Here is a 19,131-nt window from a genome sequence, read left to right as displayed (position 1 = left end):
TTGAACCAGCAAAATTCATGTTAATCATGAAAGAAAAAAAAGAAACTTTCTGCCACTGCAGGATGTAACAAACATAGGAAGGGACAAGAGTGAACATTCTCAGGGAGTTATTGTGCAAGACAAATTTATCACCCCTTCTTGAGATCATTGCTAAAAGGAAAGCAAGGTAGGTATAACTAACAACAAAAGACTAAACTGCATTTTAAAAGGGCAGGGGGAGATGTCAAGATTATATGGATTTTTCTATTTGTTAATTACTCCCCCATCTATTTATCATCCACATCTTTGGCCCAGGCTTTGCACAATGAAAGCAGACTGGTGAGAGGAGTGCTATGTATTAGAAAACACAAGCAAATGACCCCTGATCATGTTCGCCCAGCACCTAGAGTCCTGCACTGCTGCCAGAGGGCACAGCTGACACCTCAGGGATGGTACATCACAGTTTCATTCACTTTTTTAGTTTCTTTGTGACTTTGAGTAACTTAAAAAATATGGTGTCTAAAGAAAAGCCATGAAGATGTTACAAGGCCAGATAACTTAAACCATCCAAGTGAACGAGGCTTGGTTTATGGCAGACATTGCAGCACATATATCCTGCTTTCCCAAAAAGACATCAACATCTGGTGACCATAGTAAATTCAGCTGTGACACAAGCAAAACATGAGCCAAGAAAAGGTGAAGTATGTCATCAGCTTTGGTAATATGCTTTTAAGTGGTTATTAACTCCAATCCAATATTGCATTGATTAAAGAAAGTTTAATTGTTTGTAGCAGCAGAATCAAAACCTTGTTAAAGAAACTGCAGGGTTTTTTACCCCTAGCTTTCCAGAGGAATAAAGGACTCAAGACATACATTTCTCTACCTCACTTCTTTATACTTATTTAATTTAAACCAAATTTCTCCTTCCATGTTTTCATCTTTTGGGCTTCTGTTCGAGGTATCATGTTACATGAAACAGTTTCAAATTCAGGATGTTAGAGTAGTAAAAAGATACATTTTCTGTTGTATTATGGTGTAAGTTAAAACTGTGTAACACAAGCATGGCAACAGCATATCTTGGAAACTCAATTGGCAAAAAGAAAGCCCTTGATGGGTTGGAGCTATGTTCACATTGCTTACCCTTGTCTTTTTCCGTGTGCCAAATTAGAGGTATTGCTATCAAAGAAGCACAATCCAAACACCATCAAGTAATTGTACTCTTTAGTAAATAAATACCAACTTAATGAATTGGTAGTCTAAAATGGGGGGGAAAGAAAAAACAAAACAAGAAATTAATGACCTCTTACTTTGGATCTCCTTGAAGAAGGAGCTGGTAATGGGCAATCGGCCCTTACCCACAACTTAAATTCAGGCAATCTGCAAAGGCCAAGCCAGCAACTCCTGTCTGAGGTCTGGGAATGCTGTTAGCCCTCAGCTCACAGGGTACCTCCAGCTGTGCTCTGGTTCTCCATACCCATGTGGGTCCAAGCAGACCTCTAGAAGGCAGAGCATTCCTGAAGAACTTCCATTACATTCTATATAGCAGGAAGACAGATTTGTCAGTTTCCTCCTTTTATATCCTCTCTTTAACTGAAGTGAGTAAATGAGATGAAGGCCACAGGTGAGTTCTGCCTCGTTAGGAAACACTTCCTCCCCCAGATCTGTTCCCAGACAGTGGCAGCTCATAGTTTTAAGCAGGGAACAAAATTAAGAAGCTTTTCCTAATTAGTTCATCTGTGCTGCATTAAATTTGTGCTGGAAGGTTCCCAACATGGTCTGCTGCAATTATTAACCATGAATAGACATCTCATAAAATAATGACACAAATGGCTTTCTGAAGGAAAATTGGCAGTTTTGGCCACACCTCCTATAATTATAAATGTGAAAAGGTTTTCTGAGGAAAATGGTTTTTTAATGAAGGTCTCGCAGTATGCACTTCGGTTAACAGCAACCTGCAAATGAGGTTACCATGAGACATCCCACCTCCAGTTGAGCTACACAAGCAGCCTGGGAAAAATTCTGCTGTCCAGACATTCGTGTCGTGTAAGTTTTATGCAGATGAATACTGGGATTTTTGCCTGCAGTAGAGAAGGATGTGACAGGACAAATGACAACAAGAGCGCAGACACTCAGGTGTCAAGCACAAAGAATGGCTTCAAGGGAGCCTGGGGGTATGCATAAAGGGAGAGAGAACTCAATTTCTCTCAAGGGACAGGAGAATAAAGGAGATAAAGGAGAAGATCAAACCAAGAGAACTTCACGGCCAGTCAGAAGTGATGGAATAGAGATCCATGTTTTAATTTGCAGATAAATCCCTGCTTGCAAAATAATAAGGCATCTAAAGGCACCAGGCAGGTGCCACATTTGCAGTTTTTCTTTTCATTTTGTACGCAAACACCTTACAGATACTGTGCATCTGTGAATGGACTGAGACATGGACAGACACATGAGCAAACATCTCTGTCCCAATCAGACCATAAAAACATTCACAGTAGTTCTCATCAACACATTCAAAAAGAGTCTACGTCCACAGTTCAGAGAAAGACACAGCTGATTCACAACTCAGGGAGCTACTTACAAAATAAACTGCTCCGAAGCTTCCATGGCCAATCTCTCGGAGATCTGTGAAGAGCTTTTCAGGATCTTCTTTGAAGAAGAGCTCTGCAATTTCTGGGTCCTTCAGGCTGCCCGCTCGGCTGGTTGATGGCATCCTGCTGGGCAGTTAGCCGACCGACTATCTGGGTTTAAAGTGCTGCCTCAACCCTTGGTTCATCTGTATGAATGGAGCCTCTTCAGCATGGATTACTGCAAGAAAAAGATTGCAATCCTTCACTGATTATCCTCTCCTCAAAGAGTCAGAAACAAAGCTACAGCAGAGCAGCTTCACTTTCTATCAGAGCAAGCATCCCCATGGCGTGAAGCAACGCAAGCTATCTGCTGGGATCATGTCACAGTCCCACTGTGACAGCAGTCAAGTGTTTCTACAGAATACAAACCAAAATCAAAATACAAAATGAGACTCAATCCTTCCTCCAGCATCTGCTGTCACCTGCAGAGAGGTCAACAGAATCTCCCTGGCCTCCAGCAATAACCAGTTTGTCACCAGTGAGCCCATATTACCTTGACACCCTCCCTCCAAAGAGTTACACGTGCTGCCCTAAAGCATTGTTTGGACTTTGTGAAGTGGATGACAAAGCAGTATTAATATTATTAGTATTTATTCATATAAATATCTATATATCATGGTCTTTGCAAGACAGAATATATGGTACAAGTGTGATGTGCAGAAACCACCACTGCTATTTACAAATCTGTATTTACATTTTTTAATCCATCTCATTATTTTTTCTTCTGCCATTGTATTCCAGTTAAGAAACAGCCAGTGATCAATTTTTACTCATTTCAGCATGCATGTGGAAACCCCTCTAAAGCTTCTCCTTCAACAGCTAAATAAGTTACGATCCTTGTTTTTTTTCTCTTACTAAATTCAAGATCCCCACCTACAAATGCCTTTCTTCACATTCTAATTTGAAACCCCCTTCTCTGGAGGAACAGCATCCAGAAGAGGAGATACTCCATGCCACATAACACTTGGCTTTCTACTCTGCTTCAGCAGATGCAAACATACATTTTAATTGTGATAGCACATGATTCAGCCTTCTACAATAGCCCATTGGAAAACACTTTCTTCAGAGGAACTCGTAACTTCAGATGCCACTGGGAATGTACAAAATCTTTCCTGTTTGCATTGTGCATTTCCTTTCATTTATTCAAAGTGTATCTTGGAATTCAGCCAGAATAAAAGTATATTTTCAATTTGTGATAGGATTTTACTGTAACTTCGCAATAGGTGAAACAAAACATACAAGTAAATGGCACTCCGACCCCATCCTAAATGAAGGGTCACCAATAAAACCAGTTCTGTGTCGCTGGCAAACAATCACACATCTCACTTTTTTCCAAAAATCCCTGTCTGGTCAAGACCTGGCCTTTTAGAATTCATATTTCATATATCAAATTTGCTTCTTAAAAAAGTTTTACACCTTTATAATGGAAAAAAGACAAGAAACCTGTTTAACCAACATATCAGAAGGCCCTATCCCCATTTTTCCTCCTTTTCTGGACACAATTCCACCTTTCTCCAAGCCTCTAGATCATCCATGAATCATTTGCTTTCCCCTCCCTGCAGAACAATTCCTACAAGAGTGGAAAAAGACACACTCCTGCATGTTTATGCTCCGTGATACTCTTCTGTACACAGTTGCAGCATGTGAAAGTGCCAAAGACCGCCAGCTCCTTGTTAGTTCAAATAACTGCCAGCGTCGCTACACAGAGAGTACGACTGTGTGAGAGACAGCCAAGACATACCTAGCTGTAATGTCTGCAAGAGTCTCCTGTGTTCCTGCTGAAGATGTGTGGGAGAGAGAAGGCAGGGAAGCAAAGCAAAGTCCAGCATTTTCATCGCTTTCCTCCATGCAGCCGGCATTCAGAAAGATTTACAACACAACCCAAAACGTGTTTTCACGCTAGCCCGCTCTCAGGGGCTAAGGAAAAAAATAAAATATTCAAATCCCAGCGGTGGACCAAGTATAAAAACATATCTATCTCACACACATGGAAAATAAGCAGCTGTTCACAACTCTGCTGTGCTGAGCGTGCACACACACACACACACACACACACTTGGTTACGGAGGCGGGATCATTACAGGAGCCTTCCAACACCCTGAGCTGCCGACCAAGGCGAGCGAGATGCACGGAACAGGACTGCAATATCTCCACCTTCCATTGCATAATGCAGTAAAGCACACCGTGTGGGAAGGGAAATAATTAGCTTCAATTCAGCCTGTACCTGAAGCATGCTATATTTATGAAGACTGGAAGAAAAGTTGGGTTGGTTTGGGGTTTTTTTTTTTGTTTTTTTTTTGTACTTTTCTTGCTTTCTTTCAAATAAGCCAACAATATTCCACTTGATTCCAGCTCTAACAAGGCACATAACACTGAAAGACAACTGTTTCACATTTACAGCCCTCAACAAAACAATAGACAAAAAGCATCAGTCAGAAAAGCAAGAGAAAGGAGCTGGGGGAAGGGAGCTGATAACCAGAGCACACTCAGTATTATTGAAGGAATGTTTCTTGGATCGACGGTAATGATGTCATGTTCCATCTTTTAAGAAGCATCAGATTCTTACAAAAAGGACATTGTTGTTCCAAAGCAACTGCTGCAATCCCAGAATGCCCTTTTCCCTACATCTGTTAGTCAGAGGGGCTAGGCTGGGATAAACCTGCTAATTTGGCCAAAAGTCACATGTCCCCGGGAGCCTGCGTGTGTGTGGGAGCCAGGGAGAGGAGCAAAGCCCTGTGCACACACACCATGGTGGATCATGGCCTCCTCCCCTTCTCCACCTACCCTTGATGCCAAACCAGCTACTAGACCCCTTCTTGGCATAATTTCTGAGCATGCCCCTGTAATGTCATCAACACCATCAACTTTTTACCCCTATTAAAGCTCTTACCAGGCTCACTGAGAACACAAACAGGCTCGTACGGGACCAGTAGTGGCCTTGGAATGGCCCATCAGAGCAGAACTCCTCATCTGCTTGTGATACACTTTCAAACACAACTTTTCCCCCTTTAAGCCTGAGAGCATTGAGATAAATCCAGTTCTCTTTATTCTTGAAAATAATTGCTGCTTTGAAATGCATGAGAATAAAAACATGAGAATAAAAACATTAAGTATTAAAACCTATTTAAGAGAACAGTCAGAAAAGCAGATATGACACTATGGTTATCATTTGATCTGCTTAGATGGAACAATAAAATGCATTAATGTAAATTCCATCCATATGAAAGCTTTAGACAGTAAATGCTCCCATTTTTTTATGGATACTACAATATTAAATTTCTTTAAATTCTTCTTTTTACCCAGACAACAGGCACTGCCTGCCAGCACCATTAGCCGAGGGGCTCTGCCTCCTGCCTTGCAACACCTGAACACTGGGGGAAAATGGAAGTGAGGTTAGGAGAAGTGGCATGCAACATGGTTATTGCATTACTTTAAATGTAGTAAAAACACAGACTAGTTAAGATCTTAAAAAACCTAAACTGCACTGAAAATCATATACCAGCAGGAAACTGGTTTTCTAAATTAGGGTCAAGTTGCACTTACGTATTTTACATTCTTCTTCTGATGCAGTCCCTTCACTACAGGTTTTTTGGATCAGTGCAGCTATACTGTTAAACACAACTGTTCCCAGTGGATGGAACTGACTGATATCTCACTTTAGACAGCTCAGATTAAGTAGCCAGATCCTCATTGTAGCCAAGAGACAGGATCCAGAACTGCCTGAGTGCATCCGACTGAGAGGCAGCTTACCTACAATCCACCTTGCAAGCTTCTAAAACCAGATGAAAAATCCTGTTTTTTTCCTCTTTGCCACTCATAGGAAGACAGAATATTGCATTGCATAAACACAGCTATTGGTCCTTACATCAACTCACAACCAACAAGATGATGCAAAATAAGAGAAAGATTCAAAATAAATCAAAGCACAGGCCTGGACCAACTCTATTTCCATACAGCAGGCTGAACCAACTACGTGTAGTTACTGGCTACTATTATTGGTGTAAATGACACTGACTACAGGCCAAAATATTTTATCAAATTACTTTCATCTGAACAACTACCAGTTAGTAGAAACCACATGCACACATCCACAGAAGTCTATGAATCAATAAGATGTCACATCACTGTAATTATGGCTACATTAAATGTAGAAACACGCTTTGAACCCCTGACATAAGGAAGTTGAAGATGAGGACAGGGTAAGACCTGTTCTCTTCTGAATTTTCTGCCTCCCTGCCATGTCATCTCAAGCTGAAGTAAGACCCACCCCGTGACTAACATCTCCTGGGATCCTGCAGAGCAGAACAAGCAAATCTCTGAATGGTTCGCTGCCATATTTAAAGGGGAAATTTAAGCCTTATGCTACAGAGACTTCAGAGAAATGAAAACCTGTCCACAGCAAAATATCTGGCGGCTGTCAGTGTCACAGATAACTGTCTTCAGGTAATAAACACACATACTAAGAAGACAATGTACACAGCCTTCTCTGTAAAGGAGAGGTGAACCTACCCACTGAGATTTCCATTATTGTTATTTCTCAAGTTCACATCCAGATCAAGTCAGTGAGAGTGATGGTGACCAGAAGGTATTAGGAAGGTGTTAGGTTACACTAAACATGAACACCCATTGAAGCACCTATAAGTCCTTAAGAGGGTTTGAAAATGTGTAGAAACCAAAATGTGACAACTGTAGGTTGCTTGTTGATTATCAGCATGAAAAGCAGCACATTTTGTCCAAACAAATAAAGTTTCAAGGAATCAACACATTCAATATCCTTCAGCTTCTATACACAGGAACGTTATAACCAGAGTTAAATACCATGTGAGCACAAAATGGAAACCACAAACAGATCTGTGAATCCATCATTCTGTGTCTCCATGTCACTGGGCACCAACAGACATGCGTGCTGCACGGACTCCTATGATGGTGAATGAGGCTGAAAGGAATGCTGCCCCCCATTACTGAATTATAATCAAAAAATTGTTTGCAAATTGAGACATAAATCTGTTTTATGCTAGAGTTATCTGCTACACAATACTTAACAGTAAAATCTATAAAAAATTATTTTTGGTACTAAAAGTAGGCACATCGTGTGTTTTCCCCCAGACAGAATATACATAACACTTTAAAAACACAACAAATAAACCAGGAGACCAGTTTAGCACCCAAAGACTACAAAATTAATATTCAACACAGAAAACTACTGGTCCTTGGCACATCTTCTTACTCAAAGTCTGAAGGTGAATAAACGACCATCAAAAAAAACCCCATCCCACCATCAAAAACCAATTCACCACAAGTGAAATTCATCTGGAAATAGATATTTAGATTTATTTTTTTAAAAGCATCTGCATTGCACATAGTGCAAAAAAGTTGCTAAATTTTAGTGTAATTTCCTCTGGCAGGATCTAATGCAAGAGCATCAAATAGATAGGGAATGAGTGTCATAATGCAACTGTCAAAAGGGAAAAGGGATTTTCTCTTACTTGCATACGGGTCAGATCTGGGGAGTATATGAAGCTGCGATTAAATTATCCTTTCAACACACTATTAAAAATTTCCTGAATGGCTTCCAGCTGACACTGAAAATTTCCACCACTATCATAAATAACGTGAAGTAAAACTATTGAAAGAATTTTTTTTTCCTTACAATTATGCATAAACTGAGAACTGGATGGCAAGAATGCTTAAAATACTGACTTTTAAAGATTTCTGTATAGCACTGAACATTTCACTTAGAAGCACAATTTTTTGGAAGTAACAGACAAATCACTCCCCATTTTTGACAGACTGAATACAAGCCTGTAAGATAAAAAAGTTAAATTATAAAATACAAGTTGCTGCTTGTATGCAAAATGAGAAGTAGTGACTATTACATGCATTTTCAGAGAAGAAATATTAAATAACACTTTTCTAGCACAGAAACCAAAAATAACAGCATGTATGAGCTGCTTGGTTAGAAACCATGCAGAGGAAACCACAGCTGGACTTTCAGTATCATATACGCCTGTTGGGTGGAGAAGCTTCTTTTGACATATACTTGACATATATTTGAGATGCCAACGAGGCAAAACAAGACCACAATGTATGGAAGGAGAAGACAACGTGATGAACGGCATATGTGTTGTCTGAGAAAGAAAAATACTACTCATTTTTCACTAAAACATACTCTCTTCAGGCAAAACTGGTATTTTGAAATACCAGTGTACTCTCCTCAGGCAACAGCGGTTGCAATACTCACCCCTCAAACCCAAGGGGATGCAAGTGTGATGATCTGACTCTCTTGGTATCAGAAACAGAAGGGCTGTACACTTCTGGACATACCAGAAAAGATGATGAATGTCCAGCATCAGAAGACCTGAACACCCATCCCACCAGGCAGTGCTGATATAAGACTTTACAACAATGCTGCCACCCTTGATTTATCTTGCAATCTGTGAAGAAATCGGCCTAAAAAATTTTAGCCAGATAAACTCTATGCATGGTGGTATCTTATCTGGAAATACAAAGAGTAGACAGAGATTACCTCCTATCTGTCCTACCCACTGTCACTTTGCTATTCATCAAACCCAAGCACTGGCCACTCTGCTGCAGTGGGGCTGTGCAAGGAGACCTGAGCCAGTGGGTCCCTTCTGCAAGGGCACAGACAGTAGTTCTGTTGGCTGGTCTGAAATTCAGGGGAGCACTGCACTATGGCTGGAATCAGGTTCATCTTCTATCCACCTCTCTGCAGATCTCTGAAAATACAGGGACACATGTTGATTGGGTGCTTTATGGTTACTGAGAACCTACATTCTCAATCACTGTGCTCAACTTCTCCTTCCAGCAAGGTTTTCAGAACTACATACCATGGGTTTTTATTGCTCTGCAATTAAAAAAAAAAACATCCTGGCAACCCACCAACTGCTTGGACATTCCTTAAAGCCTCCCTTAACCTAGGCTCTGGTCCACACAGTCAACTCTTTTTTTTTCAGATTCTAACAAAATCAGAGCAACTTAACACACATTGCACACATGGAAGACAAGTTACTCTCTGCTCACAGCAGAAAAAGGCTGTTTCCTTGAACAGCTAAAAATCAGCTTCCCATCCATGCTCAATTACACCACGGCAGATGGTATCAAGACAGTTGTATTCTAGGTGACTATCACAATGGAAAGTCTATCAGCATCTCCAAACCTCTCAAATCAGATGGTAATTTTAGCCACTTGATTCATGTGTAACCACATACCACAGACTTGCGCACTCGGGTAAGCCTCTCCCACCAAGCTAACAACATGCTACTTTTCTCTTCCTAGTTCTGCAATTTGTAAATCTTCCTAGACTGGTAATTAAGAAAAAAACAAAACAAAAAACAAACAACCCAGAAATGGAACAAGAGAAATGTGGAGATGAAGCAAGTGGCATTTAGCTCCTCCCATGTCCTGCAAAAGGGGCAAGAGGCACACAGGAATCCTTGGGATGCTGCTAACTTACTATTACCACTTAGTGTTGAGCTGAAGCTATGATGAAAAAATGCTGAAAAAAAGTTGTGAACTTATCTTTCTCTTCATTACCTTAAAATCATTCTTTTTGGTAGACTAGTTCTCCACATAGATCCACCAGTCATTAAGGAAAAGGGAAGCTGAATGACACTCTACAAGAGATTGATTGAAAAATGTTTAATATTCAGAAGAAAAAAAAATCAGAAATGCTGTCACAAAACTGATGAAAAAAGGAATTATCCTGAAGTAGTGCCAACTACAAGCAGAGTAAAGACATCTAGGATGGGTTCAGAACACTGCATTGTGGAAGGTAACTTGTGGACCACGGAAAGCTCCACTGAGATATTGCTCTCTTCTATAATGCTCTTCAAACTCAAACTTACGTATGTGAAATGCTCCTCTGCTTTCTGCCAGTCCTCAAGGGAAAGGAAAAGAGTCCTATCTGAGTCAGGAGCCCCTTCTCCTTCCAAAGCCTGAAGCAGATGAGATCTCACAGCCATGCTGGACACTTCTATAACTTGCATGATGACAGTAACAAGCACCTCACCTCTACAATCCCGCATAGGCCAATGTAAAAACAGAACTCCTTCCTCTATGATCCCTCTGCTGCTGTTTATTCTCCTCCCTAGCAGAAGTTTACAGGAAAACATGGTCATTACATGCTGTCCTCTTAATATCTTTCACATTCCCTCATCTATGCATTTCTAGAAGGAATAGCTCTAAGGGCAAGACGAGTCCGCACCTGGAGATTGTGGTGAATTCTGTCAGCTTTTGGTCTGCATGAGCACATATGTTCAAATAGGCTTTTCTTCCCCAACAGGGTAAATTTTCCTTAATCTGACAAAGAACAAGCTCATCATTCCAGTTAGATTCCTTTTTTCAATTTCTTTAAAATAAGATTTTTGAGGAATGGCTCTGTTCTGAAAAAAACCTCCTTTTTCTTTCTTTGCATCTCTACCTGCATTTTTTTCTTGTATTATACTTCTTTAGAGAACAGCCTCAAGGAAGACACTTTAATGTTAAGGTTGCTGCTTGCATTTCTCTTACACATGCACTTGTAGACTGTGTGGCTTGCTTTGATTTCCTCTCAAGATTCTGACACTGAAATGTCCATCATCAGCTCCCTGAATTACTTACCCCTGCACACCTTCTGATCCTGCTGAGTTGTTCTGCTTGGATGTTTACTTTCCAGGAACATCACTAGCAAAAGGGTCAGAAAGCAAAAGGATCCCAAACCTCCACTAAGAAGCCAGAATCTGTGTTTCTGGGTTGGGTTTAAGTGTTTGTTAGTATGATCCACACCAGCAGTAAAGCCAGAAGTGCATCAATCATCCTATGCTTTCCATTTAAAACAAAATGGAAAGAGTTTTCTGTATTCTATAATAATTTCTGATTATTTCTATAATCTTTGAAGTTTTCTAAGTAGTGGAGAAGATAACTCTTAAATGGATAAGCCTATTCCTGTGTTAAAGACAGATACTGTGAGCAAACTATATCCGTTTTGACAACATATGCCAGTTATAAACAAACATGGATGTGCCTAACACTACCCGTACTCCTGAAAATACTGGTTTTTTGTTAACTGCCAATTTTTGCAACATCACTCAATTGATAAACATCACATCTACCACTGACCCTACCACTTAAATAACACAAATGAAAGGCATTACTGATGCAGCTGAAACAAACACTAATGCCAAAAAAGCATCCTGTATTTTTTTCTCCTACTTAACCATGCCACAGGATCAAAAGTTAGACCTACAAAATAGTTGAAGAAGAGCCAACACTCATTGCTCAAAGACCAATATCATGAAAGTTCAAGAAGCACTAACCATGCCCTGAAATCTTCATTCAACACTAACATCTCTTGAATGTCTTTGCTTGTGATAGTTCTGGTACATTTATTAAGAAGGTCAGATCTAAATTTAGTAATTCCTTAGGCTAGCAGAGCTATGAGGAAGGCAATTGGAAAAAAATGAAATCTTCTGTCCCCCTTCTTTGGAAATTCATTAAATTCACAGTAGCTGCCAACTCTTTTCCTTTACTACGTAAAGCATTGCACTGATGCACATTCTGTGACTGCATCACCTACAGACAGCTCTCTACGGCCACGTTTCTTGGACTGAAGAGCACACGTTTGAATGATTCCAGTGCAGGAGATGCTGTGCTGGCAGCACACTGGCCAGCAAGAGGTTAGCAAGCAGACAGCTGATGAGAATCAATTAAGTCTAGTGGCAAAATACTGGGAAACTCCAGCTGCCCAGGAAAAAAAAAAAAAAAAATAGTCATCTACCCTAATGGGACTCGAGTTTAAGGAAACCTTTTCTTGACCCCAAAGCAATTCTGCTCCAGAACAATAAATATAGTGAACGTAAGCAAATTAGCTATTTTGGATTCAGCATAAATAACTCAGAAAATAAGCTACTAATACTTACAACATAGATAATTACCCTTGAGAAAAGAAGTAATTAAAAAGTAGCAGTATCACACACAGTTTTAGAAGGGAGACCTGAAAGGAAGTAATTTAAAGTCTTCCTGACCAACAAATAATAAATAAATAAATAAATAAGTATGCTTAAATTGAATTTTGAAATTGAATTCACCAGTGTGCAGAAGAATGCCAGGACACACATCCACCCCAGCCAGAGGCTATGTCCAGCTCTCCCCTGGCCACAGGTTGGACTCTGATTTGAGCAAGTACAAACTTGGTAAAACTGAAGCTGGTAGGAAGGACCTTGGGTAGAAAACAGAGTCAAAGGCAAACAATATAAAAAATAAATGGAAGAAGAGAAAAAAAAAAGGAAGATTCTGTAGGAATAATCTTTAAAAACGATCTCTGACAGCAAGAAGCCTTGGACAGTCACCCAGCCTGCTCCACGACCAGGTTGGAAAAAAGCCACGCAGCAGAGCAAGGGTGCAGGCATGAAGGTAAATTATCTGCACAAAAAAGATGACTGGGTATAAGGTATGATGCTGTCACATACCATTCATCAAGAAAGCTGGTCCTTCAATGAACTCATGAATTAAACATTACTGACCTATGGAGATGAGTAAGTAGCTGCCCTAAAAGTCTGAAGTAGCTCCAGAGTGATGTATACTTTTGTCACAACTGCTGTCCCCTTCCAACAGCTGCTATTCCAGAGAAAGACCCCACAATGGCTGCAGCCAAACTAAAAAATTAATTGAACTATTAGTGGAAATAACATGCTAATCACTTGGTAACTGTGATATACTAAGAACTAACAAGCCAAATATTTATGCAGTAGACTGTATGTCATTAAAATCACATAACTCAAAAGGATATTAAAAAAGAAGTGGGCAGAGTCTTTTTTAATACTGCAAAATTATTGCATTAATTAGTCACGGGCACAGAACAGAAACATCACCTCTGATCTGATACAAAACTCTGAAAAAACAAAGTGGTCAGATATATAATTACACATTTTGAACAAGGGAGAAGGCCTGTGCAGCCAGAGTGACCACAGGTTCTGTGCAGATCCTGCATATTTGCATTTGAGATCTGGAACATGAGGGGAAGGAACATGGCAAGTTTTACTTAGGTGCTTTCTGGTACTGTCAACTGCCCTAGGAACCTTAAAAAGCAACAAGTCAGATGATGAAAGGTCAAAAAACAAAGAACCATCACACCCATATCTGTTCTTAAACTAATGAAAATATTTGCACAACTATGTAAAGACTATGTCAGATTTTTTTTTTAAACAAACAAACAAACAAACAAACCCCAACAACTAAATACCACATGAGGAATAGATTAGGAAAATACACAGAAATTCTGACAGCACATTAAGAATTTTCTGCCATGGTCTGCTCCTTGCTATTATTCTTCAATCACACCTAGCAATCAAATGAAAATACAGTAAAAAAAAGGATCAGAAATAGGAAGTTATAAATTCCCAAGAAAACAAACTAAGCTTTAAGAGAAAAGGTTTAAGAGTTTAAAATTATACATAAAAAGGACATGTCATGTGCTCAGACTTCAATAACAAGAGGAGAGTCCATAAAATGGCAGCATAATTACACCACAGTGGATTAATTCAACCAATCAAGCTATAAAGAGTAAAATTAACCTGAAGAAATTACTGTGAGGTACTGAGCCCAAGAGGCACAAACACTGCTTTTTAAACTAGATATTTACAAGAGTAAGACCATCCAGAGACAGGCCAGGGAAGGTATTCTTGAATGCTCCTGGCACCTCTTCCGAAGCATCCACTCGTTATTGCTGCCAGAAACAGCAGACAGGACCAGGCAGGTGATGTCTTAGATTCTGGATGACAATTCTTATATTGCCATTCAAACAAGCCTCACTGAAATACTCTGTTAGTAAAAAAGGTCAATTTTGTTTAACACAGGAGCTTATAAAAGATACTACTAATATCATAAACAGCATAAAAGGTTTATTGAAATATTGCACGTGATGAGTAATGTACACTTATGTGATGGAACTTCATCACTGAGCAGCTGCAGAAAAACTGTTCAGGAACAGGTTACCTGTGAAAGACTATTTAATTCTTTCTGATGAAGTGACCAAGTAGCACTACGGCCTGGTCATCCAGCTGCTTACATGAGCTTGTGAGTTAAAGATGGTACAAAAAGGGTTTCTAAGATATTTCATCATCAAAAGAGTTAAAAACCTTCTATAACTGTTACACCTCTTCTACTAGATTATCTGTACCCATAAAAGTCTTTATTGAACAACTATTTCAGGCATTTCTACAGCCTCTGAGCACCTCCTTTCCTGCTGGAATTCCCCAAAGTCATGGCAATTTGTCCAGTTCTACTCCAGATCAGCAGGCTGAGTATTTATTTTTCCTATCTCCACATGACTGAGCAGAACAATTTTTTTAAAATAGCACACGGCAATGGGATGAGACAAACAACCAAAAGCAAACAATAACAAATCAAAAAACACCTTTTTCAGTATTTTACCTACTTGAGGAAATGCTTCTCCAGTGGGTTCTGTAAAGTCTACATTATTTCTCTTTATGCCTTCCACTTAAAACCAGGAATAGTTTTCAGTGTACTGAGATAACAAGCATACCCTTCTAATTTGATGAGTTTTATCTGCTTTCATGGGAAAAATGCATAAAACAATTTAGGTAGCAGTGGCTCTGACACAGAATGTCTCAATTGGATAGTTAAGATCATACGACTGAAGGTCCCATTAAGTCCTGTTCCTGCTATTTTAAGCAACTATATAATAGAATTCAACCATCAAATAATAACCAACTCCTGAGAACTTCTCAAAGCCACTACTCTGATTACAAGGCTGCTCCAGAACCACACTCCTAGTCTGATTAGGAACCAATTTAAGATTAAGAACTGATTAAGAATGATTCAGTTTGTGTTTTTATATGTAAATTGACACTGACTCCTTTTCCCACACTGTCCTTAAAATTTTGAACTCTTTTCTTCTCTTTTCAATACTGAGAGATAAGCAACCCCTCAGCCTGTTAGCTGAAAACAGTAAGCCAGTTTTGTCTCCCTTTATGACACAGGAAAGAATTCACTTCCTCAACCATCATAGCAGCCCTTCCTCACATCTGTCCCAAACTAAATTATTCACATCTGTGTATTTCCTGACCATACAGCACTGAAATTGTAAAATCACCATGTTATCTATGGATATACTCAAGTCTTTAAAATATTTCCATTTCTAACTGTCAAAATCCATTTTTATGTTTTGATATATTGTATATTATGAAACACATTTCAGTATATTTAACTACATGCCAATACACTTTGTACTGTCCCATTTAAGTCTTAATGCAAATCCTGCAGCATGGTGCTGGGTCTTACACTGTCTACATTGCAGGAGTAATTTTTACAACAGAAGGTATGAGTGGCCATACAAAAAGTATCCAAAAAGATGAAGGAAGGGGTGGGACAGGACAAGAAGTCTGGGAGAAAGTTTGGCCTTTCCACTCATGTGCCAACAGCTGTCCCATTTTTTCTCCTTACAATTCCTGGGATGCTTTTGCTCCCCATCACCTTCCTAACTGCCATGGATGAGCAAGACCAGGCCCTCCACCAAGTGCTGACTTCTGGCAAAGACTTAAAAAACAGGGACCACCTGCACTTCTCCAAATCCACCTAGTCAGGTCACTAGGAAGAAGGGGGAAACTCACAGCCCAGCCAGCTCCAGTCTCTAAGCAAGGGGGAAGGAAGGTGCCTGAGAGGAGATGCCACAGAGCACAGAGACTTCCCCATCCTGACACAGAAAGCAGGTCTGTGGCCTGCTTATCCAGAAGGTTTGGGCAAGTCTGCTGAATTCCACAAAGGCCAAAGATTTGTTGTAGCTCTGACGTCACTTTCACCCAGGAACAGACCTGCCAGCAGTGGTCTGAGACTGAAGCAGAAGTTTGTGGCAACCAGCTTCCCAAATGCCGGCAGTCACAGGTTTGTGTGCTACATTGCAGCTGTTCATTTGCTGACATCTTATCTCTTATGTACTTATATACCCATTACCATAGTAACCAAATTCCTCAGAACACATAATGTAATTTTTGTATCTAGCATATTAGAACAAAATTATTAAGGTTACAAAGGCAAGCACTCCAAAATTAGAAAGTGTCAGAATTCAGACTGCCATCTCCCTTGCCAACCCCTCTTCGTTTGCTGCCTCCCTCCCCACCTCCCAAGTCACCTCTTCTGCAAACCTTCAGCTCCATTTCTCTACCAGCTCCAGCTCCTTCCTCTATGATCCCTCTGCAGTCCCGGTCTCTAGTTCTGTCCTGACATATTCTTATCTCTCCTCTCTCATCTGACTTTTATACCTCCTGCATTCACACCAGGCATTTTCCTCCTCCACATTGCCTGGGTGCTCTCCAGGAATGATTCACTCAACACAGGACAGAGATTCCCGACAGTTTAGGAAGTGGAAACAAGAGGAGCCTCCCTTGTAGGGGAAGGTCCTTCTGATCTTCTGTAGCCCAGGCCTGAAGCTCTCTGAGGGTAACAGCCTGCTCAGCACCAGGAGCTGCACAATGCCTAAGCAATGCAGCATGCTGGTTTGTGTTCTTATTTTGCAAATACTGAGAGTCTCCATTCTGTTTGACTTATATAAAGCAGATTAACCTTTATGCTTTATCTGCCTGCATCCTTATTATACATATATATATATATATATAATCTCTCTCACTAGGAGGAAGACACATACATGGAATGCACAAGTGTTGCAATTTCTCTGAAGACCAGGATGTGCAAGTCCTACAGAAGTAAAAAGTAGCATCAGCTGCAGTGGAATATCCCCAGCACCTTCAGCACACCTCTCATGACAGAAAGTATTGCTAAAAAGTCCATCAACTCACAGACCTTGACATCCTGTTGCTTGACTGCCTCTCTAGTAGAAAGAGAGGTTAAGTTGATACATCTCTGCACGGGCAGAAGGTGAATGATTACATCTTTTTGCCAAAAACCTGCATTAAAAAAATTTATCCATCTCTTTTCTGGTTTTGGCAGTATTACTAATTGCCCTGAATACAAGGGATGAAAGAGGTAGGTCAGCATCTGCACCTGAAGCAAATATTTGGAACAATTCAGAAACAAGGCCCACAAAGCAGGTTTTAATGCCTAAGGTCCATCCTACCTAGGTTGACTCTGACTTGGGAGTATTTAAAAACAACTTTCTGCTGTATACCAATTCCCCAGCTCCCAAGCAAGAAATACAACACTTCCTTCTGGCCTGAAGAGAGGAGGGAAGCATTAATGTTACTTGTATGTTCCTAGTAAGCAATAAAGTATTTTAAGGCTGAAAAAGCAATTTCAGCCCAAGTAAGAACACCTCCATGCTAAACACTAGAGAGAAGTGTAATGAGAAATTGGCCTATTCCAATAGCAGAGATACCAACACCTTGTATTTCATGGGCTCTCTGTGTGCTCACACAGAAAGCTGCTTAATCCAGCTGTTCTCAGCAATCATTCACAAAAGCAAATGAATGAAAAAATAATCCTCAACAATCCCCACTTCTACCCTTTAGTTGTGATGAACAATAATTTGATGGCTCCAGCTGAGGGACAAAAGTACTTTCTGTGCCTTTAAATAAAAGGTTAATCGAGATATGGAGGAACTTGCTCTCACACGTGGGTTTTCTGAAGACAAGGTTGTCCTGCCTGTTTCAAGGACTCCGGCCTCAGCTTTTGCATGAGGTGAGGCAGGGAGCTGCCAACATGTGACTTTTCCAAGACTGACTTGATCTTTGAGAGGCATAGTAAAGCAACAGCACTGCAAAGAAAAAAGCCAATTAAAATAATCTTACACTTCTCCTTAAGCACTTACTCTGGCAGGGCTGAGCTGGAAGGCCTTTGTCTCAGGCAACAGAGAAGCCTGAGCCTTGCTGGATGGCAGCAGTGCTGTTCTGAGTCTCTGATCTGAAGGTTATCAGTGATTAAGTTGAAGCTAAACCATGCTCCAGAGGCACACAAGCATGCCACCTAATGAAAGGTGGGAACTGGAGATGATACAGGCTTCTACCCAGGGCCATAACCACATGGCAGAGCTGAGCAGGATTAAGCTGCATGGTCTGAAAGACTTCCTTAAGGTTGCCTGTAAATACATGACATAGGGGACTGGCTCTATCAAGATACAGAAGTGAAACAGCAGGGGACAAGGACAGCCACATGAACAGTCCCGAAAGAGCAATGGGACAGACTTTTCCAGGGGATGTTAGAAATTTTTGAAAATAAATCACTTGCTGGTTTGTTTTGGCGTTGTGTTTTTTTCTAGAAACAAGGTTTGGTGTTCTTTATCCATTTTCCTTTCAGCAAATGGACAATCCACACAAAACACTACACTTTTTTTATATGGCACCTCCCAGAGACCTTGCTATTTCCCTGAAGACTTTATAAAACATTAAGACAAAAGAAGTTGGCTGCATCAGTTTCAATACTGTCAACCATATTTATCTACCTCTCCCTTGAAATGGTCCTCTCTTTCTTACAGCATTTAAGAATCTGCCTTATACAGAGCTACAGCAAACTAATCCTTATTCTGAGGTAGAAAAATGTGCAGCATTTCCCACTTAAG

General features: G+C 40.3%; 1 protein-coding gene across 2 annotated transcripts in view; it reads right to left on the bottom strand.

Annotated features, from left to right (window-relative positions):
* The window catches only part of TAOK1 (TAO kinase 1), a 65,709-nt gene that overhangs the window by 32,628 nt on the left and 13,950 nt on the right, over positions 1 to 19,131 (bottom strand). For both annotated transcript variants that reach the window (XM_030462443.1, XM_030462444.1), the window contains exon 2: positions 2,558 to 2,784. In XM_030462443.1, coding sequence (XP_030318303.1) covers positions 2,558 to 2,689 — 132 coding nt within the window. In that variant the 5' untranslated portion in view covers positions 2,690 to 2,784. The remainder of the gene's footprint in view (positions 1 to 2,557; positions 2,785 to 19,131) is intronic.

Source organism: Calypte anna, chromosome 19 (assembly GCF_003957555.1).
Source record: "Calypte anna isolate BGI_N300 chromosome 19, bCalAnn1_v1.p, whole genome shotgun sequence".
NCBI lineage: Eukaryota > Metazoa > Chordata > Aves > Apodiformes > Trochilidae > Calypte > Calypte anna.
This window is presented reverse-complemented; position numbering and strand designations above follow the sequence as displayed.